At 36.8% G+C, this 27,012-nt stretch overlaps 1 protein-coding gene across 1 annotated transcript in view; it reads left to right on the forward strand.

Annotated features, from left to right (window-relative positions):
* The window catches only part of iqgap2 (IQ motif containing GTPase activating protein 2), a 234,051-nt gene that overhangs the window by 94,457 nt on the left and 112,582 nt on the right, over positions 1-27,012 (forward strand). The window contains exons 3-8 of the mRNA XM_028805697.2: positions 661-817; positions 6,975-7,052; positions 11,614-11,690; positions 22,926-22,993; positions 24,298-24,411; positions 24,832-25,010. Coding sequence (XP_028661530.2) covers positions 661-817; positions 6,975-7,052; positions 11,614-11,690; positions 22,926-22,993; positions 24,298-24,411; positions 24,832-25,010 — 673 coding nt within the window. The remainder of the gene's footprint in view (positions 1-660; positions 818-6,974; positions 7,053-11,613; positions 11,691-22,925; positions 22,994-24,297; positions 24,412-24,831; positions 25,011-27,012) is intronic.

Here is a 27,012-nt window from a genome sequence, read left to right on the forward strand (position 1 = left end):
ATTACTCACTCATGATTTTTCTGTCCATATGGTAAATGTTTTGTTGACAAGCACATTCTGATTTCAGCTGTTTGAATTACATCTTGATATACAACAAGCGCAAAGAAAGGCGGCACTCAAATCTTTCTATTTCTCACGCTTTACGCACCCGCACTCAGCTTGCTCTGTCACTCTGTCATGAATATATGCGGGCGGCTCGTGGTGGATGACTTTCTGTTTAAGAGTTAAAACTTACAAGGGTTAAAGACTAACGGCAAGAATATTCATTCAAAAATGAAAACTAAAAATATTTTAGTAAAGTATTATTTTATTTCAGTTAGTCTTTCCAGCTACTTTAATAGTTTCATTTAGTTTTTCATTTTGGTTTTGTTAATTATTTTATTTCAGTTTATGAAAATGTTTTTTTAATAATAGTTTCAGTTTTGATTTTAGTTTTCGTTAACTATAATAACCTTGGTTTGAACCTCCAGCAGAGTGAATGGAAATTCCTGATGTACTGTATGATCATACTAAGGATTTTATGAAACAAAACGTTTTCATGTTTTTTCTGTTTATAATTTTCTTAATTTTTGAAAACTTAATATCTGCATTTTTCAAAGACCATTCTTTATCAGTCCTGTTTATTATTTGAAAACTTTAATAGTGTATTTGGCTTTTTAGATGGATGGAAGCTTGCTTAAATGAGGAGTTGCCTCCTACTACGGAACTAGAGGAAGGTTTGCGGAATGGTGTTTTCCTTGGGAAACTTGCCATGTTTTTTGCACCAAAAATGGTTTTGGAGAAGAAGATATATGATAAAGACCAGACAAGATACAAGGTATTGAATTTAAAAATTTTTGTCTACATTTATAGGTCATACTGTTACCATTCGTAGCTGATATAAAATGACACATTGTAGTTATCAAACGATAAAGGCTGATACAAATTCATAAGTTGCCTTTAAGCTAGACTTTACAGTCAGGAAGGATCTTGCTTCCAAGTTTACAAAATTGAAACTGTACTTGTAAATAAAAATTATAATAATAGTATTTATAGTTATGTATTTCATTTACTAATCAAATGTCAATTTGCTAAATGTAAACAATTTTATAAATTTGTGGGAGGAAAAAAATTGCACAGTGACTGTTGTCTACAGGAATAATTTTAGTAATATGTCCTGTGTCTTTTAGTCACTGATAAAGGGGTATTCTGTTTCTTGTTTTTCCAATGTAGTAAAGCCAACAATGTGAATCTAATCATTAGAACTGCTGAGTCATGAATCCACTGTCATGGGTTCAGTATTTCTTCTAGTGATTTTTCTGTGTGTAGTTTGGTTGTTCTCCCTATGTCCCCTGAATTAGTTTTCCTCTGCTTGCTCTGGTTTTCCACCCATATCCCAAGGTCATGTGCATTATTTTATGGTTCAGTGCCATATCATTGGAACGTTAAACTAATTGTATTGTAACAATTTTTTTTTATTTGAGCGGATATGCTATTAATATATGTGTCGATATGGGTAGTTTTGTTTATACTTGAAAAGTCAGCACTGTATGCGAGGTGAAAATGGTGTCAGACTTGGAGAAGCACGCACAAAACGTTTTATAACTAAGCAGCACAGCTGACACGGTGACGGTTTATCCCCAAGAATGAATTTCAAGGAGAGGCTGGTTATGCTTGTGCTAGAATGATTAAAAAAAGCCTGAATATGATCCCCCTGTGGAATTCATTTTGTTCCTTCTTACTTAGCGTACACTTGCTAAGGTGCGATTGTCACGGATCTCCTTGTGTTCGCACATCATTGTGCATCCTTTCTCTTTTACTACATGCTTTGTGCAGAATGCTGGCTGATCCATCAGTAAACATGCATGCACAACTCCTTGCCTTCTGTTTTCTCTCACACTGCAATGTCATGAAGTCTGCATTTTAAGGTTTTAGGTGTATTGCATGTTATCATTTTACCGGTTTGCTCCGTGATTGATGCGGACAGTAAAGTTTGTTAAAATGGTATTGATAAATAAGCCACTTTGTTTGCCGGTGTGTGTACTATATGTTCTGTTACCAATAAATTCTTCAATGGAGCTCAACAACAAAAAACATGGAAAATAAGATTTAGTAAAAAATTAGTAATAGTTATAATTAATAATTCATTACTTGAATCCCAAAAGACAAATTGTTTAAATAACTATTTAAACCATACATGGTGCCTTGCTCATAAACGTTTACTCAGGTAGTTTTTTTATGGGCTGGGACATTTCCATGGGAAAGACTTTGTTTTGGAACTCAAATTTCACCTTTTGTCACATGAGTGACTAAACTTCTAAACACACCGTTGGCTCCCTGAGGTGAATTTTTGTCTGGAGTGCTGATAATAGGAAAATAATGGTCATCACTGTGGTAAGGAGGATATCTCCCTCTTCTTGCAAATACATCCTGGCCAATGTGTGGATCTGGTGTAGAATTCTCTAAAAATATAAGAATTTAGCACTTTTATAGGGTAAGCAGTAAAAATCTTAAATACATAAGTTGAAACAATTAGTGTTTAAAATTACATTGTTTAAATTTGTTTTCTTCAGTACCAAGATAGTACACTGCTTACAGAGAAAAAATTATGTAATATTTATGTAAAATGTTTTTGTAATACAGTAAATTGGTATTAAAATAGTTGTGAAGTAAAATTTAAGAGTAACCGAAACATTTTTTTACTCTTTTCAAAACAAACGTTACTTAAGATCACTCAAGAAATTCCCCACCAACTAAAAATGTTAAATGTAGGAATATATTAAAAATGTGAATGTTAAATGAGGGGTCTGCTGTATTAAGAATGTACATGTTGCATGTATTATGTATGTAAAAATCCAAGGACAGTGTTTTTTTTTTTTTGCTTGCTAATATCACTTTGTAAAAACAAAACGATTCCAACTTATTGATGATGATCTTTTTGTTTTCCTAGTAATATGTCATTTTCAGCATCAGATGATTTACTGTAGGTTTAGCATTATTCATAGTTTTCAAATGTTTTGGAAGTGAACACTTTTTAACCAATTTTGCCGACTGTTAGACTGCAAAAAAAACATGTTTAATACAACTAGCTGTAATATGTCAAATGATATGAAAGTCTGATTCACCAATGCACTCTTGTTATAGTTATGTTTTGTGATTGGTTAGAAAGCTTGTATACTGTTAAGAGCAGTTTGTAACTTGGAAAGCTGTATCTTTGACACTGCACTAAGTGAAATGCTACAATCGCTACTTTATTACAATTTAGTACTGCATATCATGGCAGTTGAAATTAATATTTCATTACATTTATATACAGTGTAACCTCTGTTCACGACCATAATTTGTTCCAAACCTCTGGTCGTAAACCGATTTGGTCGTGAACCGAACCGAGGCGGAGTGGTGGCTCTGAGGCTAAGGATCTGCGCTGGTATCCAGAAGGTTGCCGGTTCGAATCCCCGTCACTGCCAAAAGAGATCCTACTCTGCTGGGCCCTTGAGCAAGACCCTTAACCTGTAATTGCTCCAGGGGCGCTGTACAATGGATGACCCTGCGCTCTGACCCCAAGGGGTATGCGAAAACTAACACATTTCTAATACGAGAAATCGTATAAGACGAAATAAAGAACAAAAAAAAAAAAATTTCCCCCATAGGATTGTATGTAAATACAATTAATCCGTTCCAGACCGTACGAACTGTATGTAAATATATTTTTTAAAAGATTTTTAAGCACAAATATAGTTAATTACACCATAGAATGCACAGTTTAATAGTAAACTAATGTAAAAACATTGAATAACACTGACACAAACACCCAGGCTCCCTGCTCAGCTGCACGCTCTCTCTCTCTCTCTCTCTCTCTCTCTCTCTCTCTCTCTCTCTCTCTCTCTCTCTGTGTGTGTAACATTGCAGCAGTTCGCGCTGTAGCCTTACAACCCGATCGCTGTATAAACACTTTTTTTTAATGAGTTTTAAGCACAGGGGGGAAAAAAGGAACATTTGAACAAATCTGTAATTTAATAAACCACCAAGAAAAGTAACATTGCAACAAATCACGCTACGAACCACTCGCTGTAAACACTTTTTTTTTTTTTTTTTTTTTAATGAGTTTTAAGCACAGGGAAAAAAATGAACATTTGAAAAAAGAGAAAAGTAACACTGTAACAATTCACGCTACGAACCGAAAAATGAACATTTGAAAAATCCGTAATACAAAAACTAACCATAAACCACCAAGAAAACTAACTTTGCATGACGAGGTCTGGCATGAAGTGAGGAGGAACTGGGTGGAGAGGGGGTTACAGTTTTGAGGGAGAGTCTGGCTCCGTGATGAAGGGATGTTTTCCTTCAGGTGTTTTCTCTCTTGTGATTTCTTGGGTTTCTGGTGTTTTTAGCTGTTTAGCTGGTGGATCAGACTTAGTGAAATAGCGGTCTAATGTGACTTGCCTTTTCCTACGCATTATAATTTTTCGGAAATACGAGACGACATTGTCGTTCATCATGTTTATCACTCTGTTCGTAACCGCTTTGTCAGGGTGGTTCTTTTTGAAAAAAATCCTGGCACTTGTTCCATTTTTCCATGATGGCTTTTATCGCATCACTTTTTATAACCGCCCTTTCCTCTTCTTCCCCGGAGGACTGCTCCTCGGTGAGCAACCTAAGCTGCTCCTGCTGGAGTTCAGAGAGTTCCTCCGTCGTCGGCTCCTCCTTGTGATCCAGGACCAGCTCCTTGATGTCCTCATTGTCCAGTTCCAGACCCATGCTCTTGCCCATGGACACAATTTCATCCACAACAGGAGGCTCAAAGCTTTCTTAAACCTGCTCAGGAACGCATTCAGGCCAAAGTTTCTTCCAGGCCGAGATCAAGGTGCAATGTGTGACGTCTTCCCAGGCTTTATCAATGAGGTCGATGCAATGAACGATATTAAAATGGTTCTCCCAGAACTGTTTTCAGGGTCAAAGACGTCTCCTCGGTCACATTGAAACACCTGGTGAATAGTCCTTTGGTGTACAGTTTCTTACTATTTGAAATAACCTGCTGGTCCATGGGCTGCAGAAGAGGAGTCGTGTTGGGGGTGGGAGGAACATGACCTTAATAAAATCGTACTCCTCGGCCATATCGTCAACCAAATTTGGAAGGTGTGCCGGTGCATTGTCCATCAGAAGAAGGCATTTTTTAGGCAGGTTATTCTCTTCAAGATATCGCTTCACGGCGGGAGCGAAAGCCTCGTGCAGCCATTCCAAAAACAAAGTCCTTGTGACCCACCCCTTCGTGTTTGCCCTCCACATCACAGGCAGTCTGGCTTTGTTTACATTGTGCTGCTTGAAAGCACGAGGGTTCTCAAATTGGTAAACAAGTAGCGGCTTTATGTTTAGGTCGCCACTAGCGTTAGCACACAGCAAAACGGTTAACCTGTCCTTCATTGGTTTATGGCCGGGCATAGCCTTCTGTTCCTGGGTAATGTAGGTCCTCTTCGGCATCCTCTTCCAGAACAATCTGGTCTTGTCGCAGTTGAAGATTTGTTGCGGGATATAGCCTTCGTCCTCCACTAATTTTGTGAAATTTTTCACGAATTCTTTTGTAGCTTCACCGTCGGAACTAGCAGCCTCTCCATGCCTTACCACACTATGAATGCCACTTCTCTTGCAAAACTTTTCAAACCATCCTCTACTGGCTTTAAATTCCTCACTTTCGCCACTCATAGAAGGATAGTTTTGCAGTAAATCGCCATGAATCTTCCTGGCTTTCTCGCATAACATCGCCTCACTTACACTATCCCCTGCAAGTTGCTTCTCGTTCAGCCACACTAGCAACAGTTTTTCCACCTCTTCCAGCACTTGAGGCCTGGTTAACGGTGTAACTCCTTTTGCAACATCAACTGCTTTAATAGGTTCTTTCTGCTTTAGAATAGTCGAAATCATAGATTTTTGACTTCTTGTACTCGGCAGCAAGATCAGTAACACGAACGCCACGCTCATACTTTTCAGTAATTTCTTTCTTTACTTCGATTTCAATTTTCCGCAAAACTTTCTTCTCACCACTCTTCACTTGTTTAGAAGCCATGGTTAACTGCAAAAGCACACAAAATACTGTAGAGCACAAAGAGTTAATGGGTAAAGCACGCACGTCTGGCTGAGAACAGTGAACAGGGAAAGGCTGAACACGTGCTTAAATACAGTAATCGGCGCGTACGAACCGGAAGGGAAGTGAAATAGAGCACAAAGAGTTCACAGTGAAAGCACGCACGCACGTCTGACTGAGAACAATGCAACACGTGCGGAAATCATCGGCGCGCACAAACCGAAAGGGAAACTGGCTTGTTCGTATACCGAGTGTGTGGTCGTGAACCGAGGCAAAAGTTTGGCGAACTTTTTGGTCATAAACCGAGTTGTACGTGTACCGAGACGTTCGTGAACCAAGATTCCACTATAGTGCTTTTCTCACTACTCAAAGCACTACCACACAGGGAGGACCCGGGATGCAAACCCATGATCTCCTTACTGCGAGGCAGTAGTGCTAATGCTGGGCTTAGTACAAGATTAAATAGTTTACTATTTACCTTGTTACACCCTTACACAACCTTTTGAATAAACAACCCCACACCACACCTATAGGCACCCACTTGTAGGTCAGGGTTTGGTCTAACACCTCGGTCTTTATATACAGGTCCCTCTTTAAGGAGCTTAAATTTTAAATTGATAAGGACTTAAAAGAAGCATAATGTTATTCCATACATTCCTCTGGTTATATGTGAACATCTTGAATGTTTAATCTGTACATGGACCAAGATGCTTACAAGTGTGGGTAAATGTTGCACATTGTTTATTAAAAAAATTTTAGTTGGGTTTATTTTGAAAAAAAATGTTTTTAGGAATTGGCCAACTTTGGGTAAATTAACCTTTCTTGTGGAAAGGTGTTTTGATTCTGGTCATTTTTTTTATTATTATTATTCTCTTTTATCCTTTATTTTTAATTTTTATTTATTTTTTGGCCTTAGAGGTCGGGACTACATTTTCGACACACAGATAACACTGTTCAGTGGCTGAGAGCAATGGAGTCTATTGGACTGCCTAAGGTAAGGTATTTCTTTTTGATGGTTTTTAAGTCAAGACTTAAAACTTTTTTTTTTTTTTTTTTAACATTGGTTTCAGTATCATTATATAAAAAAACGGAAAAGGTTGGCAAAGAATGAGTTGGTCTTGTACTAGTCAGTATTCAATGCATTGTAGATTGCATTGCTTTGGTAATGTATAGCATCACCATTGTTTTGCTTTGTTTGTTTAACATTTTTACTGCTTGCTTTTGTTTATGACAACACAGAACTGTTTCCAGAACATAGCTCATCTTTTCTAAAAAATAAAAATCTCTCCTGATTATCTTATGCATCTGAGTCTTCATGATATTAAACATTAGCACGTTATTTATAAATTCAAAAGCAGCAACTTGCTATGTAGTTAGTATATGGAAACTGCATAGTAATGGTTCACCTCCATATCACTTTTAAAATTTGTACAACTTGCTGAGCTTTGATGTACCTCCTCACACAAACTTGGAAATTCTTGTGCATTTTTCTTTGTGTATTCTACACCTTCATACTTTTTTCTGGATAGATATGGCTAAACTGAATTTAAATCTCAAAACATTTTAAACTAAGAAGAAAGCCTCAATTTGACTAAATTTCTAGCTATGAATATTTATTTTTTACCTATTACAATTAATGACTGATCAGTATTTTATTACCTCTAAAGTTTACTTTAAACTGAGATGTATTAAAATATCTCCCAGTATCCTACACAATTAACTATACTGTATATGGCAAATGACTTTATGTACCATAATTTTTTTTTTTTTCTTTATTTCGCCTTATACAATTTCTTGTATTAGGAATTTGTTAGTTTTCGCATACCCCTTGGGGTCAGAGCGCAGTGTCAGCCATTGTACAGCGCCCCTGGAGCAATTGAAGTTTAAGGGCCTTGCTCAAGGGCCCAGCAGAGTAGGATCTCTTTTGGCAGTGATGGGGATTCGAACCAGCAACCTTTGGGATACCAGCGCAGATCCTTAGCCTCAGAGCCACCACTCCGCCCTACTACACTGCAGTATAGTAATACAGTATATATTTACAACTGCTGGATATATTATATTACCATTATGTTTTTAGGAACCGATCGACTGATAAAAATGATTAAATATGTATATAAAATATATCTACACACACACACACACATACATGCAATGGGTTCAAAAAAGTATTCAACCCCCTCTGGAAAGCCACCGTATTTCCATCTTACATCATTACAACTTATAGAAATCACAAATGGAGTATCACAGAACTTTTATTTCTCTGTATACATATTTTGAAACATTTAGAGCTTGGTGAACTATACAAATGTAAATTGACAGTCATGTGTTGAAAAATGCTGTTGAATAAGTATTTGACCCCTTCACATGACACACAGTCAATACTTGGTAGCAGCACCCTTTGCAGCAATAACTGCTTGCAGTTGCTTTGGAGAGCCATCTACAAGCTTAGCACATCTGGATGGAGGCAATTTTTCCCATTGTTCCTTGCAGAACTGCTCCAACTGGGCAAAGTCTGAAGGCTTTCGTTTGTGAAGTGCAATTTTGAGATCACGCCACAAATTTCCAATCTGATTCAGATCCAGACTCTAGCAAGGCCACTGCAAAACCTGGATCTTCTTTTTGTCAAACCATACTTTGGTTACTTTTGCAGTGTTTTGCGTCATTGTCCTGCTGAAAGTGGTAGTGTCGTCAGAGTCCCAATTTCATGGCTGACGTTTGAAGGTTTTCATCCAAAATCTGGATAAACTTCTTATTATCCATTTTCCCTTCAATACGGACAAGGGACCCAGTGCCTGTCCTAGAGAAGCAGCCCCAAAGCATGATGATCCCCCTTCCATGCTTGATGGTAGGTATGGTGTTTGCCAGATCATTGGCAGGCCCTTCCATCCGCCAGCCAAATGCCTTTGTGTTGATGCCAAAAAGTTCAAATTTGGTCTCATCAGACCAAAGTACATGACTCCAGAATGCAGGACTCTTGTCAAGATGTCTGTTAGTGAATTCTAATCGAGCTTTCAGATGATATTTTTTTTTTTAGTAGTGGCTTTTTTCTGGCAACTCTGCCATACAGACCCTCTCTGTGTAAACCCTTCGATATTGTGGTCTTGTGCACATCCACTCCAGCTGCAGATACTAAGCTTTTGCAGGTCACTGAGAGTCACCTTAGGATTTGCTCTTCTCTGACTAGTTTTCTTGACATTTTCTTTATTTTAACAGGGTGGCCTGACCTAGGCCGGTTCACTATGCTTCCACTTCACTGTGATGGCCTTCACGTTGGGCATACTGAGGCTAAGGAACTTGGCAATCTTCTTGGCACCATTGCCATCTTTAAACTTCTTAATCACAGTGGTTCTCAAGTCATTAAAAGTTCCATTGCCTTCATTTTTGTCAGTTTTTGAGGTTTCACCAAATAAGCCACTTGTACTGATCTCTCAGTTGTATGTTCCTAAGAACTGGCCTAAATAATCACTTATAAGACCAGTCAACAAGCTAGAGGATTAATTGCTTGATTGTTTACACCTGTTTTCATTACCCTTATTGCATTGTTAACAATCATACAGTCTCCAAGCTATTAGGGTCGAATGCTTATTCAACAGCAGATTTTACTGATATGTTCTTTATCGTTGCATAATTTGTTGTATAATTTGATTTTCAGGATTTTTTTTTTTTTTGTGAAAAATTATTGTCCTAGAGGCCCTCATTTATATGTAACAGTATGAAACTAAAGATGCATTTTCAAAGAAAAATAGTACAGGAAATTTAAACTTTATATAACTTTGTTATATTTATTTCTTAAAAAAAATTAAAGGAACACTTTTTAATCAGAGTATAGCGTCAAGTCAATGAAACTCTTGGATATTGAGGTTACACAGGTAGTCCAACTTCTCCAGGATGGAACAATATGTGCCATTGCCAGAAGGTTTGCTGGGTCTCCCAGCACAGTCTCAAGGGCATGGAGGAGATTCCAGGAGACAGGCAGTTGTTCTAGGAGAGTTGGACAGGGCCATAGAAGGTCCTTAACCCATCAGCAGGACCACTATCTGCTCCTTTGGGCAAGGAGGAACAGGATGAGCACTGCCAAAGCCCTACATTATGACCTCCAGTAGGCCACTGGTGTGAATGTTTCTGACCAAACAATCAGAAACAGATTTCATGAGGGTGGCCTGAGGGCCCAACGTCCTCTAATGGGCCCTGTGCTCACTGCCTGGCACCATGGAGCTCAATTAGCATTTGCCATAGAATACCAGAATTGGCAGGTCCACCACTGGCACCCTGTTCTTTTCACAGATGAGAGCAGGTTCACCCTGAGCACATGTGACAGATGTGAAAGGGTTTGGAGCAGCAATGGAGAACATTATGCTGCCTGTAACATCGTTCAGCATGACCAGTTTGGTAGTGGGTCAGTAATGGTCTGGGGAGGCATATTCATGGAGGGACACACAGACCTCTACAGGCTAGACAACGGCACCTTGACTGCCATTAGGTATCGGGATGAAGTCCTTAGACCCATTGTCAGACCTTATGCTGGTGCAGTGGGTTCTGGGTTCTTCCTGGTGCATGACAATGCCCAGCCTCATGTGGTGAGAATATGCAGGCAGTTACTGGGGGATGAAGGAATTGATACCATTGACTGGCCCCCATGCTTGCCTGACCTAAATCCAATAGAACACCTCAGGGACATTGTTTCAGTCTGTCCGACGCCGCCAGGTTGCACCTCAGACTGTTCAGGAGCTCAGTGATGCCCTGGTCTAGAACTGGGGTGAGATCTCCCAGGACACCATCCATCGTCTTATTAGGAGCATGTCTCAACGTTGTCAGGCATGCATACAAACATGGGGGGCCATACAAACTACGGAGTACGATTTTGAGTTGAACGAGCCTGTCACATTATTTTTTCAATTTGATTTTTGGGGTGTCTTTGACTTCAGCCTTCTATATGTTGATAATTTTCATTTCCATCAAACGATGTGGCATCCTTTCGTTCCTAACACATTACCCAGTCCATATCAGTATAGATATCCAGCATGATTTTTTTCCCATTGAGATCTGATGTGTTCAAAGTATTCCTTTAATTTTTTTGAGCAGTTTATATATTAGCACTACCTCTTCACAGATCCAGCATCCTTAGTTTGAAACTTTATCTGTGCAGAGTTTTGTATATCCCAAAAGAAGTGCCGGTTAAATTAGTTTTTGATTTCAAATTGGTCCATTGAGAGTGTGAATATGGGTTTGTGTGTGAGTTGGCATCACACCCATAGTTAATTTCTTCCCTGTTGCTAGGGTAGGGTCCAAGCCACTGTGAGCCTGGATTGCAATATATTTGTATGAGAATGGCAAACTGGAAGATACAAGCCTTTGATTTAATAATAGGCAGGACTCTTTTTAGAAGCAGAAGAAATTCTATAATTCATACTTTTTTTTTTATATACAAAATATTACGTGTTTTTAAAAACTCAACTGATTGCTTACATAAAAATTTGACATCCCTAAAGATGCATAATAGAAATTCCTCATATTTAAATAATGCTGTAACTGTAATCCACTGCCACTCTTTTCAGATTTTTTATCCTGAGACAACAGATGTATATGATCGGAAAAATATACCTCGAGTCATCTACTGCATACATGCACTAAGGTACTGATGGATAGTATCAAATTATTTTTAATTCACATTTAATATTTTTCTGCTAAAATGTTGATGTCTTCTGTGTGTGTGTGTGTGTGTGTGTGTGTCTCTGTCTGTCTGTCCTTACTGCATAATTACAGATTTTTTTTCAGACATAATTAAGTTTCCTTGTAGTAGTTCTGAGAGTTGTTTTTCAATTTTAAACTGAAAAAATTATATCATCTCTATTGCTGAAAGAAATAGTTATTTTGACCTAAAAGTACTTTTTTCTTTTAGGAATAAAATGATTATATATTTTGAAAGTGTTATCTACCTGTGTATTTCTGTAGTTCTTCTTAATGCAAGTGTAGCTCCATAGCGCATTTTTTGGTCCAAAAGATTTCTTTGTCTCACAACCATGGAAGTATATTTAGCAGAGCATTCATAAAATATTAAGTTACTTTTCAGGTAAAATATCCATCATCTAGGATAGTGTCTCTTTGACTAGCAGCTAAGGAACTTGTATTACAAATTCTTAAATTACTTAGGAAGTCCTACTAAATTTTCAATGGTCTTTAAAATTGTCAAGCCTTATGTGAACAAATTTTTTAAATAATAAAGCATGCACAAGATACAGAAAAAATCTAAATGGTTAAGTCTTCAAAATAAAATGACAGTACAGACAGGAAATCTAGAAGCACTATAATGGCAAATTTTTCTCATCCTTTTGGCCCTATTTGATTCTAATCTCTGCAATTGTGCCAAAATTCTTTGCTGCCAGTTATGCATAAGTAATAGTGAAACTCTGTAATAACCCCACATTTTAAGTTGAGCGTTTCTCCTAGAAAAGAGGGTTTTTTTTTCCCTTCAGGTACTATTTTAACTTAACTAAACATGAGGATAGAAAGGGTTATAAGATTAACAAGTTCATTTGTAAGAGGTTGTGGATGTTGTACAAACTGGTGGTGAAGAAACTGAAGAAACCTTTGTCAGTCGTACCATTCAATATGTGTCCAGTGCCTCATCAATGGGCACCAACTTTGGTTGGTGACTAAAGGAACGCAATTGCCAGTACAAGCAAGTGAAGCATGGAGTAACCTTAGAGTAGATTTGCTACCACTTTACATCAAGAAGATTAGTTTCAGTCATCCACTGAGGATGTGTTCTGGGGAGGGATTACAAGATGTATCTCATTAGTAGGAGATCCAAAAACAGTTCTAGGACACACTGAAGAGATTACATTTCTCAGTGGGTTTGAGTGCTCCTGGAAGTTCCCCATGATAATGTCCGAACTGTTGCAAGGGGTTATGAAAAAGTCATTGTCATAATTGACTGACGAGGACTGTGTGGTGTTTAATGTTTTATGCCCACGATTGAGTGGATTTCCGGAAAGACTTGTTTTCTTCTCACTTTCCAAACAAATCTTGGTGCAATCGCTAATTCTTAATTTGAACAGAAATTAATTTTTGAAATACGTACTCTAGTTAATGCAAACAGTCTGTTTCTCCAAACAAGCAGTAATGTAGCTGAAGTTCAGTTTATATGGTTAAAAAATATATATATGTATCTTATGCACACACACACACACACACACACACACCTACACCTGTTACATGTAAAGCCAAAAATTGGACAAACCTAGCATTACCCCAGTAAAGCTTGCTTTATCCAACAGACCTGGGTAAAGCTTGAATTGGAAATATTTTATTAAAATTGGGCTTTATCTGGGAGGGGAAACCTAAAATTACCTGGATAAAGTTAGAGACTCATTTTTTATTCTGGTTTTTGGATAATGAAGCTTTACCTGGGTAATGCTAGGTTTATCCAATTTTTGGGCTTTACCCGGAGCATATATACAGGTGCTGGTCATAAAATTAGAATATCATGACAAAGTTGATTTATTTCAGTAATTCCATTCAAAAAGTGAAACTTGTATATTAGATTCATTCATTACACACAGACTGATGTATTTCAAATGTTTATTTCTTTTAATGTTGATGATTATAACTGACCTCTAATGAAAGTCCCAAATTCAGTATCTCGGAAAATTAGAATATTGTGAAAAGGGTCAATATTGAAGACACCTGGTGCCACACTCTAATCAGCTAATTAACTCAAAACACCTGCAAAAGCCTTTAAATGGTCTCTCAGTCTAGTTCTGTAGGCTACACAATCATGGGGAAGACTGCTGACTTGACAGTTGTCCAAAAGACGACCAGTGACACCTTGCACAAGGAGGGCAAGACACAAAAGGTCATTGCTAAAGAGGCTGGCTGTTCACAGAGCTCTGTGTCCAAGCACATTAATAGAGAGGCGAAGGGAAGGACAAGATGTGGTAGAAAAAAGTGTACAAGCAATAGGGATAACCGCACCGTGGAGACAATTGTGAAACAAAACCCATTCAAAAATGTGGAGGAGATTCACAAAGAGTGGACTGCAGCTGGAGTCAGTGCTTCAAGAACCACCACGCACAGACGTATGCAAGACATGGGTTTCAGCTGTCGCATTCATTGTGTCAAGCCACTCTTGAACAAGAGACAGCGTCAGAAGCGTCTCGCCTTTGGACTGCTGCTGAGTGGTCCAAAGTTATGTTCTCTGATGAAAGTAAATTTTGCATTTCCTTTGGAAATCAAGGTCCCAGAGTCTGGAGGCAGAGAGGAGAGGCACAGAATCCACGTTGCGTGAGGTCCAGTGTAAAGTTTCCACAGTCAGTGATGGTTTGGGGTGCCATGTCCATCTGCTGGTGTCGGTCCATTGTGTTTTCTGAGGTCCATGGTGAACGCAGCCGTCTACCAGGAAGTTTTAGAGCACTTTATGCTTCCTGCTGCTGACCAACTTAATGGAGATGCAGATTTCATTTTCCAACAGGACCTGGCACCTGCACACAGTGCCAAAGCTACCAGTATCTGGTTTAAGGACCATGGTATCCCTGTTCTTGATTGGCCAGCAAACTCGCCTGACCTTAACCCCATAGAAAATCTATGGGGTATTGTGAAAAGGAAGATGTAATACGCCAGACCCAACAATTCAGAAGAGCTGAAGGCCACTATCAGAGCAACATGGGCTCTCATAACACCTGAGCAGTGCCACAGACTGATCAACTCCATGCCATGCCGCATTGCTGCAGTAATCCAGGCCAAAGGAGCCCCAACTAAATATTGAGTGTTGTACATGCTCATACTTTTCATGTTCATACCTTTCAGTTGTCTAACATTTCTAAAAATCCTTTTTTTGCATTGGTCTTAATTGATATTCTAATTTTCCGAGATACTGAATTTGGGAATTTCATTAGTTGTCAGTTATAATCATCAACATTAAAAGAAATAAACATTTGAAATACATCAGTCTGTGTGTAATGAATGAATCTAATGTACAAGTTTCACTTTTTGAATGGAATTACTGAAATAAATCAACTTTGTCATGATATTCTAATTTTATGACCAGCACCTTTAGATACTGTAATGTATAGTTGGAGGAAATTTGCTAGACTTCCTCAAATTAGCAAATCACAACAGTTTATAAGAGTGATATGCAGAAGAATATCTTGGACCTACAACATATCAGACCTGGTAGTGAATATACTAAGTGTCCACTTCTACTTGCTAAGTACAGAAAGGTGGATGGTACAGAGGTAACAAGGTAACCAAAACGACACAAATGAAGTTTGGAAAAATGTGTGGTCTGAGAAGTTGCTATTTCTGTTGCAACATCTAGATGGTAGGAGTTTGAGTCTTGCCGTAAATAGCATGAATTCATCCTGCCTTGTTTCAGTAGCATATCATTTAAACATCATACCACCATTTTAGGAAGTGGGAAATGTTGTCTTGTCTTAATGAGGTAGAATGGAAAGTTGTGATACAGTCAAGTCACCATAGACCAGGGTTAGGCAGTGTTGGTCCTGGAGGGCTGCAGTGCAGGTTTTTGTTCTAAACCAATAGAACCCAATCTCAGACCTTATTTAATTTTATGGCTTGTTAGTCTTAAATATTAGGTTCTTATATCATAGATTTTTTTTCCTTTCCAAGTATATCAACTAAATAATTTGAAGCCTAAAATAGAAAATTTTCAGTCTGTCACATTTTTGTGTTTTATTAAAGTAAATAGTGCATGATGAAGCCATACAGGTGTAAATGGAAACCAGCTAGATAGGATACTGCTGGCTCCTTTGTCATTTGCATCTTATTGCTAATAAAGAACCATTGAAAACGGTAAATGCAACTGTTTAAGACTGAAATAAGCAATTAAGGGTGGGGAAAACTTAACAAGCAAGACCACTAACGTGAACCATCAAAATGTCACTTGAGCAATAAATGCTTCATTAGCAATAATTGACCTCTCATATAAGATACAGGGTTGGAACAAAAACCTGCAGCCAGTGCCGCCCTCCAGGACCAACATTGTGATTTTGGTCTGTGGCAGGGGTAGGCAATGTTTCCAGCACCTTGTAAATCCATGCCTCAAAAATTTAGGCTGTTTCAGGTCCCATCTAGTCCTGTATAGGTCTGTCTAATGAAGTGGTAACTGAATGTTGGTTACAATAACACAATTGTGAGCAGTGGAAATCAAGTGTTTATACACCCTTACTGTGGTATCAGCATTCATTGATGTAAATGTTGAAGTAAAGAGAAATTGTGTTGCTTTTACTTTTAGCAAGATCTTATAACTAAAATATATATGCAAAAACAAATTATTCTTTAGGGGAAAATTTAAAAATACATTGCAAGTGAACAGATTAGGAAAAGAGTATAATATAATTCTGAAGGCATTATCACATAGCCCAGAAAACTCAGAAAATTATAAGTAAGAAGCTGAGAAAATGACAAAACCAAATTATTCTTCATATAAAATCAAGATGGTGTCTTCCCAAAACATGACTGTGCAAAAATGAAGATAACCAGGTAGGCTACCAAGCTCAGTCAAAAATTGAGATTGGTGTTCTGGAGTAGTCCAGTCAAATTTTAGACGCCCTACCTTATGGGTAATCTGGAGGATTTACTGTAAGAGGACTGTACACAGACCATTACAATTTGACTGAAAGAAGAGCTGTATAAAATCCAGGTATGTTGCATTTGCCACACTAAATTGTGTTCCCAAGTTAAGCATTTCCTACCCTGGCATTTTGTTATGGAAGCAGTGGGGCTTAAAGCATAGCCAGAAAATAAAAGCTTAACAACTTATTGAATACACCCATTTTTCAAGCCAAGAAAGTTATTGAGTGCTGAGATGTGGTTTGAGATTACACACACAGTGTAAAATAGCTTATTTTCAAAAAAAAAAAAAAATACAAAAAAACACCAACATAATGAGATTCAGCAGTTTTAAAAGAAGACCAGCTGTTGCCTTCTTCTGCAATAACCTGTCACCCCCAGAGGTGTGGTTTCATCTCGACAATACAAAATCACAGTAAATTTCCTGCCACATGCTTGATGTCATGTTGCTTTACTTCCGTATTTATATGAAAACTGTTCTCCTGAAGGCCACTGCTATCACACAAGTGCATCCTTACCTCAATAAAAATAGTACCAGGAATATGTGAAATAATGATAATTTCTTGATCATGTCAGAAACATGGAAGGCCTGTTTTCTTGTGTATATTGAAGTGGGCATGTTCAGTAATTTGTTAGGCTTTTATTTTCCAGATGTGCTCTGTTCCCAATAGCTTCCTTTATAAGTATTAAATGCCAGAGAAGGCTAGGTATTTTTTTGAATTTATAGAAAAACTTAACTTTAGAACACAGTTGCAAAATGCTAATATATCATTGTTGTGAAGAAATAACTGACTGAAAAATACCAATTATTTTAGCTGGTGGGCGGCACGGTGGCGCAGTGGGTAGCGCTGCTGCCTCGCAGTTCGGAGACCTGGGGACCTGGGTTCGCTTCCCCGGGTCCTCCCTGCGTGGAGTTTGCATGTTCTCCCCGTGTCTGCGTGGGTTTCCTCCGGGCGCTCCGGTTTCCTCCCACAGTCCAAAGACATGCAGGTTAGGTGGATTGGCGATTCTAAATTGGCCCTAGTGTGTGCTTGGTGTGTGGGTGTGTTTGTGTGTGTCCTGCGGTGGGTTGGCACCCTGCCCAGGATTGGTTCCCTGCCTTGTGCACTGTGTTGGCTGGGATTGGCTCCAGCAGACCCCCGTGACCCTGTGTTCGGATTCAGCGGGTTGGAAAATGGATGGATGGATGGATTTTAGCTGGTAAAGAGCTGTCTAAACAGACTGTTGTAATTAAAAAAAAAAATGCTACCATGGGGTATTCAAGGTGTTAATGTCTGCAGCAGTTACATTAAAAGTTTTTCCTGAAAAAAGAGATTAGTCTGGCTTTCAGTTAAATATTGTTGGTTACATGATGTTAAGAACAAGTTGGGGGGTGCCTAAATTTAGAGAAATTCACACCTACCATTAAATATAAATTAACATATTTTAAAACCTGTACATCCAAACTTCTTCCACTAGGTGGAGTAAATGTATGTTAATTCATTTGTATGCTCCCCAACATGTTAGAAAATTCCTGTACTGTATTTGTGAGCATCATGCAAGAGTATATATAAGTAAATCAGGGAAACTTCTGTGCTCTGGAGGCATGTCTTAAAATAGCACAATTTTTCAGTGATGCTTTGTGTCTTATAGTTAAGTTCCTTGGATTTAATCCTCTTTGGAATAATTTTCCAGCAAGTGGCATTCCTCACAACCCAACAAGAACTGAGGAAAACTGTCTTCAAAGATATATAATGGAATGTCTGTTACAGGTTTTATTACTCATGAGCAGTTGAAGGTGAAGAAATGTATCACACTCTTTAAGTTTGCTTTTAATTACAACTTTTAATAGGGTTAGTGGGCAGTAGAGAGTGAAGGATAAAGATTTTGTTTGCAGACAGCTAAGCCTGGGTGAACCTGGTAAATGGCCATTTAATCGATGATTTGGTCCTGAGTAAAGGTGGGGAAATGGCAGACAAAGTTAGCAGGAGCCGTGATTACTTTAGCCTAAATTACCTTGGCAGAAGCTTTGGGTTACCCTGCTGTAGTTCCTTTGGAGACCAAACAAAGGTTTTTACTAGCAATACCTTGTGGAATTTAGGGTTAAACAATAATATATTGATTTGTATGCAGTACAGTCTTATTTTTGTCTTTTTTATAATTTTTTTAATATATTTGGTCCACATGTTACAGTACTAAAGTTTTTACTTTTATTAATTTACATACTATGCCATTTTATCTTAAAGGTAGGTCAGCATAAGTTGTTAAATTAAGCTTCAGAGCTTGTTATTCCATCTGCTTGTGAAAAATAAATGTTGCACGATGCTTTTTATGTTATGTTAAGTAATTAATGATTTCCCTTGGATTCCATGTAAACCTGCATCTAATTTTGTTCAATCAGGTCCTGCAATCGCTAGTATAAGTACATTTGTTTATATAATAATGGAAGTGTTTTGATGTAATCATCCAATACAAAAAAAAATAACTCATTTATTAATGTTTGTAAAATATAATTGTGTCAAAATTTGGAGGCCTTCAAGGCACTGCATTCAACTGCACTTATTGTTAAGTTTTTTGTAGTTCTGCAGTTCCCTGTGTAAAGGAAAATTTACCTTAAACTGACTTTTATCCATAATTGGGAGTATGTGAATTTCCCCTTGGGATTAGTAAAGTCTATCTATCTATCTATCTATCTATCTATCTATCTATCTATCTATCTATCTATCTATCTATCTATCTATCTCTCTCTCTCTCTCTCTCTCTCTCTCTCTCTCTCTCTCTCTCTCTCTCTCTCTCTCTCTCTCTCTCTCTCTCTCTCTCTCTCTCTCTCTCTCTCTAAATAGAGAGTATAGTGGGGGACCATAGCTGCATATAATATGACATATTGCAGGGTTCGTGTGAGAACATACGGTAGTGGCAAGTGGTGTGTGTTTTTTTTTTTTTTTTTTTTTTTTACATTAGATACAAGACCAACAAAGGAGGACATTGCATCTTAAAATTGTTGATGGTACCCATGTTTTCATTACTACTGTGACATAAATATGGATGGAGGATGGTGCACAGAATTCGGGTTAGGAGTCCCTGAGGTAATATGTGGCTCTCTAATAGCCACTGTAGTCAAGTGTCCTGGTGAAGGTCAAAGCATTTTAAGGTAAATGTGGGGTTCAGGAATGTAGGATGTAGGAGTGACTAGTTGCAGTTATAGCAGGATAACTCCAGGAGTTAACAAACTTCTCATTTGCCTGCCTCGGCAATAGTTCCTGATTGGGGTTTTAAAGTCCTTCCTGGTCACCAGAGCAGCAAGCTTTGAGTTGAGAATTTTGGTGGTGACAAGGGCTTAAATGGTAAGTGGAAGAGATACCAAAGATTTAAAGAGAAGTAAGAAGAAAGTAAGAAGGAGAAGTAAGGTACAAGCCTAGTGAGGAAAAATGCAGTAGATACCATGTAACTTGGGATGAGCCCTGTGACTAGTTAAGCCCAGTGTGACTACAGGTTATTTTCTTTATTGTTTTGTACTGTAGGCCCTGTTAACAATCATTTTAGTAGTAGAACCCTCCATTTTTGTTTACATTTGCTTCCTTTGTATTATTTGGGGTCAGTTCAATAGTGTCCCCTATAGGCCTCCTGCTGAGTTTATGTTGAAGAACTGATTTTTAAAGTAACAGCTGGCATTCTGCTCCTTTCCATCCTTCAGTTTTAAATACTTCTGTTACCAATTAAATCTCCTTTGGTCAAAATTTCCCATACCCGTTGAATTAGTCTATGGAGCATTTAATTTAAACACAAATCCTGTTGACTTGTACTATATACCACTGCTTCATTAACTAAAGAACTGTTAGTCCTTTTATGTAATATTATTTTGAACTATAGAACCACTTATTGTGTACTGATAGTTTTAACTATTATCGTAAAGGGAACTTACAAATCTCTTAGTATGGCATTGGTCCACCACAAGTAATGACTGTGTACTTTTCCTTCTGTGTCACTAGTGTGTGAAACTGAATTGGTAGAATATGACAGCATCCTTCAATGGAAAATGTCATTGTTTATTTATTTTTTTTATCCTTTTCAAATACTTAGCTTCAAATCTGGCAAATTGCTTGCCCGTTGTAGATGGTTTGTATAATTCTCAAGCTGATCAAGCCATTCATAAACAACCACCGTTAATATTTAAATGCATTGCAATAAAGTGGGCATGATCACTATACATTCTTTTTCATGTTTTTCCTAAATAAATACATAGAAATAAAGGAGTCAATAGAACCATTTATTATGAGAAAACCGACTGTATTTCACACATATAATTATCCAGCTATTTAGAACAAGTTATAGGATAACTCATCTGACCAAATCACTTTTTCCACTTCTCAGTAGGTGACCTTTTTTCCTTTGTAGCAGTTTACCAGTTAAAGTACATTTTAAATAAGATAAAGTCATTATCATTTGCATCCTGATTGTACTCTGCTTCTACTGTATGTGAAGTTACTAATACACTGTTCTTGATGGAGCACCCTTTGTCTGTGCATTGTCTGTTTTATCATGAATCTCGCATTTCATGCTTAGATGTCATAGTCTAGGAATTTTGCAGTTTTGTCCACAGTTACTCTTAGCTGATGTCATTACAGTTTAGAGAAAAAAAATAACATTGTTCCTCATTAAACATAACATTATACAGTGTTTGCTGTTGAATCTAATGGCAAATGTGGCCTAACAGTTCCCCTCACTGAAGGTCACTTAAAATCATATGTTTGTAGCGTGGCTGGCAAAATAATAACAAAATGCATTTCCCTGCATTTTTGTACATAACCTTAAGCATGATGGTATGTTTATTTTTTTGTATTACGCATGGGGGCTACTGCTGTGTAGAAACCCCTGCTTTCAGGTGCTTTTTGTATGCCACATTTACTCAAGCATTTACTTTGTTTTATCAGCTGTTTTTTTTTTATATACTCGCTATATGAGGAAGGTTGTATTGTATAGTTTTACAGTGCTATATAGAGTTCATGTTTTGTGATTTTTTTTTTTTGCAGACTGTGGTAATCCACTTACTTTAATATTATCTGTAGTTTTTGACAATAAAAAAGACATAAAGCCCTTTAAGAACTCACTTTTGACCTCTAATTTTAAAGTTGCATAAGTCAAAACCAGAAAATTTACCTTATGTGAATTTTGCACCATTCTGCTCATTGAACAGTGAATTACTAACCTGTTGCCTTTCTTTAGAGTCTTCAGATAGTTTTTTCTTTGATATTCCTTGTAACTACTACAATGTCAGGAGGTTTTTTCAATAACACAAGGAAGTATCAGAAAATCAGTATGAGCCTGGCATCCTAGATGCAGGTGCTCTTCCTTTAGACTAAGCAACTCAAAACAAGACACTTCTTTTTTTGCAATGTCTGCTTTATATATATATATATATATATATATATATATATATATATATATATATATATATATAATATAATTTTCCATATTTTAATTTTTTTTTTATTTTTCCTCCGATCTTTCTATTGCTGTGCTGGGCTCAAATTTCTGTTAGCTATTTCAGTGTTAGTTTGTGATGTGCTTCATTAAAACAAATTTTACACACTTTGGACTGAAGTTTGCAATTCTTAATGAGGAAGGTCAAGTGCTTACACTTTGTGTTCAGCAGAGTTTACTTATTACTCTATTCTGCATACATTTACTCTTGGGTTTTTTTCAAACATCACATGCTGTACAAAGCAAATTCAGGCAATGAAAAAGTTCTTAGAAAATGGTGGAGTAGTAGATTGGGTACATGCTTTTGTGTATGTTTGTGTGTGTGTGTATATGTATGTACAGTATGTGTATAATATATGATATAGATGTGGGTGGGTGTTCAACACAACTAATACTGTTATACCAATAAATTAATTATGGTTCTGTTCAAAAAACTTTCTGCATTTTTGGGTGAAGTTCTATTCCTCTGTCTAAACAGAGAACTAATTAATTTTGATTACACGTTTTTCCCCATTTGTTACTGTTAATAAGCTCAAAGACTTTGAAACAATCAGAATGTTTATTTAAGTTATTTATTCATATCTTAGTTTTCTTACAGTATTTGCTATTGAATAAATTTTTAATTTATATTATTGTGCCAGAGGAGAGCATGGGCTTTAGACCCATACTTGACATCATGAATTCTTGTTTTTGATTTTTAACATTTTCTTAATTTTTCTTAAAATGTACATTGAATACAATTGTAAAATTTCCTAAATATCTTAATGTATAATTAAAAGTATAATGTCTAAATATAATGTCTTTAATTATTTTGCAGTTTATATCTTTACAAGTTGGGAATTGCACCACAAATTCAAGACTTATTAGGAAAAGTAGATTTTACAGGTATAGTATTTTGCTTTTTACATTTTACAAGGATATAAATTGAATAAGAATTGCTAGTCTTCTTGACATAACACCTTACAATGTTTGAGCATGCTGGCTATGTACAAAGCAGTACAAAATGCAAAAACTATGCCACTTAGAGTGCCTTATAATCATCTTCTATTTACAGTTTGAAAATACATTTATAAGATGTGAACACAGTTTTCTATGACAAAAAGTAAAAATTGGTTATGAAAGACAAAGTAACTGTTTTGAAGACCTAGGTCAAAGTGACTTGCTGAAAATATTAGCATAATGAATTCTTTTGTGTTCCAACACTCCTGATATCTTTGGTATTACTTTCCACTAGTTAGAGTAGTAGCCTGGAAATTTAGTAGTGGTATCAAATGCCATGGTCGGAGTGATAACCAAATAAAAGAAGGTAAGCAACTATTCAGAATTATTGCAAAACTTAAATTTTTGAGTAATTGAACAAAAAGTTGCAACTTGAACAGAATAACTAGAGCTCTAGTCAGGGTTTAATAGACTAAAAAGTTTGCTTTAAATTTTGAAACCCATTGGGTCTTCTGATAAACAATCAGATAATTTGCTCCAGATTAATTTTCTGATCCTCAGTTGTAAGTAGGAATGGTATTTTGAACCCTGAACAAATTTAAAGACTTACTATTGCTTAATTTTTGATATGATTTATTATGAGAACTGAACATTAGTGAGTAGTACCTGAGATACTTATTGTTGCCTGTTTGACAAAGTGAAAAAGTAAATTATGGATTATATATTACCAAATTTTATCACCTCTGAATTTTTTTGAATTTTGTACGTAACTATGCTTTACACTGTAAATCTTTAGAGTTTTCTTGATTTTTCTTCTGGTACAAAAACTTCTGCAATAAATATCCCTAGAGATAATATGCAGCTTGGAACCATGACAAAGTGAAAACATTATTGAAAAGGAAGAAAGCTAACAGTCTCACACAACTGTTCCAACATGTGAGGCATATTTTCTCTGTTGATAGATTACATTATAGCATTTTTTTGCCTTAGTCATTCACCAGCTACAACCAGGCCCACAAGACGGAAAGTGATGTAAAAAATGTGTGCAAAATCAAAGCTGTGCTTAAAGAAACAAAGTGCTATATAAATATAGACATAAATTCCTATAACAACCAACAATTGTGTGAATGAGTATATATGGTGGCTGCCTGAATTACTGTCAAGTGAACTGTTACTTCATCGACATAATACATCAGACATTCTTTAAAAAGAATCTAAAAATTCACTGGTGTATGTTTTCTTATTTGTAGAAGAAGAAATTAGCAACATGACAAAAGAGTTGGAAAAGTATGGAATACAGATGCCAGCTTTCAGCAAGATTGGGGGGATCTTGGCCAATGAATTGTCAGTGGATGAAGCTGCATGTAAATATAATTTTCTTATAATTCATTATAAAGAACATTCTTAAGGTTATTGAAATTTTGTACATACAATGTAAATTGTTTTGAGCATTTTATTTGGAAAACGATACAGCTATAACAATAGAATATTCGTGTTTGCATTGAAGCAATCAGGAATAAAGCATTAAACAGTTCTGTTAAATACAAATTACTGTTCCCTGCACTGTTAAATGTTTCTACCATTCAAGCAGATGGCATTTTTTTATTTTGATATTTTGCTATTTAATAGTACCAATGAAATATTACTAGTCTTGTTTTTTCCTTAATAGCTTAACTTTGTTCATTACAGTTGCATCTAAGTGTTTAATTGAACATGTTTAAAATGTGCAGGATTATTCCTTGAATGCTTTTATTTATCTGTTGTTCTTGTGCATCTGTCTCTAGTACATGCAGCAGTGATTGTTATCAACGAAGCAATAGATAAAGGAACCCCAGATCAGACTCTTTCTGCTTTGAAAAACCCAAATGCTCTGCTGAAAAACATACAAGATAACCTGGCTCAAGAATATCAGTCTGAGCTCAGCCAAACCAAAAATTCAAAAGTACAGAATAGCAAGTCTAAGGTATATATAAAGCTTTTACTTTTGAATTATTTTTAATTTGAATTTTTAAATTATTAAAATGTTGTCTATAAGATTGTTTTATTTTAATGGAAGAAATTGCATCACAGAATTATTAAATAGTATTGGTTTAACTGCACTGTATGCTTGAGAACCATTAGTAAATACATCAGTGGTGACTAACCTAATTTATTTAAAAACATGCTTTGTCAACATAATTTATGTAAATAGCACATTTGATACATAGGTTTTTGCTCAATGTGCTTTACAAAAATGATGATATAATTTACCTTAAGCAAAACATAATTTTAAAGTTTAAAATAGATGTTACTAAAATATGCCACTACTTCTTACATCAGAAGGAAATCAGACATCCGTAAATAAATATGGTGTACATAATAACTTTAAAAGTTGTTGATACCACTATTATCCTATAAACACTGATGTAATAGTATCATTGTAAATATTATGAAAGCTATGGCAAAATTGCAAGAGGAGAAGAAATAGAAACTCCAGGTAATGTGATCCTGGAGAAAATAACCCTCTGGAGGGCCGTGTGACCTTTGGTGGCTGATGGGTGCATGTTTAGGTAACTCTCAAGGTATGCTTGCTTTTTTTGTATATACTGTATGTGTTTTGTGTGTGTGTTTGTGGAGAGAACACATTACATGTGTTAAAAATGAGCATAACCTGTTGCAACGGATAAACCACTCTATAAAACCAAACCATACTTGGCATACTCAGACATCTCTGGACTTGTGTTAAAAGTGAATGATGCATTGTCACCAGCTACTGTATATGTGTTCCTTCTCACTCTCAATTACGACAATACACTTATAGTCAATGTGAAGTTTTAAGAACTAGTAGCTTACTTTTGCTGCAAGATGAAGTGTAAAATATGCATTTGACCTAAATGTTGTGTTCACACGCCCAGTTTACTAAACTCCTCTTAATCTTGTTCAAAATTAAGAGCCACAGAAGATTTAGATTACACTACTCAATACACCCAAAGCAGTAAATGTGCCTAACAATTTTTAACACTGCTCTAGCAGAACCTTAGATGATGCTGCACAGCTTCCATCTTTTGACTGCATGTCCGTCAGTGAGCTTTCAAATATATTATCAGATTCTGACACTTCTTTTTCTCAGTTTCTGATAGAGATGTCAGAATGGTCTGTCTCTTTTGAATTCATTGTATAGTTGTACCATGTTCTCTGATGTTTGAAGATACTTATTGTTAGGAACACTTAATTTATTTCTATACAGCAATTCTATTGTGCAAATAAGTACAGTGCATCCAGAGAGTATTCACAGCGCATCACTTTTTCCACATTTTGTTATGTTACAGGCTTATCCCAAAATGGATTAAATTCATTTTTTTCCTCAGAATTCTAACCACAACACCCCATAATGACAACGTGAAAAAAGTTTACTTGAGGTTTTTGAAAATTTATTAAAAATAAAAAAAACTGAGAAATCACATGTACATAAGTATTCACAGCCTTTGCTCAATACTTTGTCGATGCACCTTTGGCAGCAATTACAGCCTCAAGTCTTTCTGAATATGATGCCACAAGCTTGGCACACCTATCCTTGGCCAGTTTCGCCCATTCCTCTTTGCAGCACCTCTCAAGCTCCATCAGGTTGGATGGGCAGCATCGGTGCACAGCCATTTTAAGATCTCTCCAGAGATGTTCAATCGGATTCAAGTCTGGGCTCTGGCTGGGCCACTCAAGGACATTCACAGAGTTGTCCTGAAGCCACTCCTTTGATACCTTGGCTGTGTGCTTAGGGTCGTTGTCCTGCTGAAAGATGAACCGTCACCCCAGTCTGACGTCAAGAGCACTCTGGAGCAGGTTTTCATCCAGGATGTCTCTGTACATTGCTGCAGTCATCTTTCCCTTTATCCTGACTAGTCTTCCAGTCTCTGCCGCTGAAAAACATCCCCACAGCATGATGCTGCCACCACCCTTGCTTCACTGTAGGGATGGTATTGGCCTGGTGA

This window comes from Erpetoichthys calabaricus, chromosome 7, assembly GCF_900747795.2.
Source record: "Erpetoichthys calabaricus chromosome 7, fErpCal1.3, whole genome shotgun sequence".
Lineage (NCBI taxonomy): Eukaryota > Metazoa > Chordata > Cladistia > Polypteriformes > Polypteridae > Erpetoichthys > Erpetoichthys calabaricus.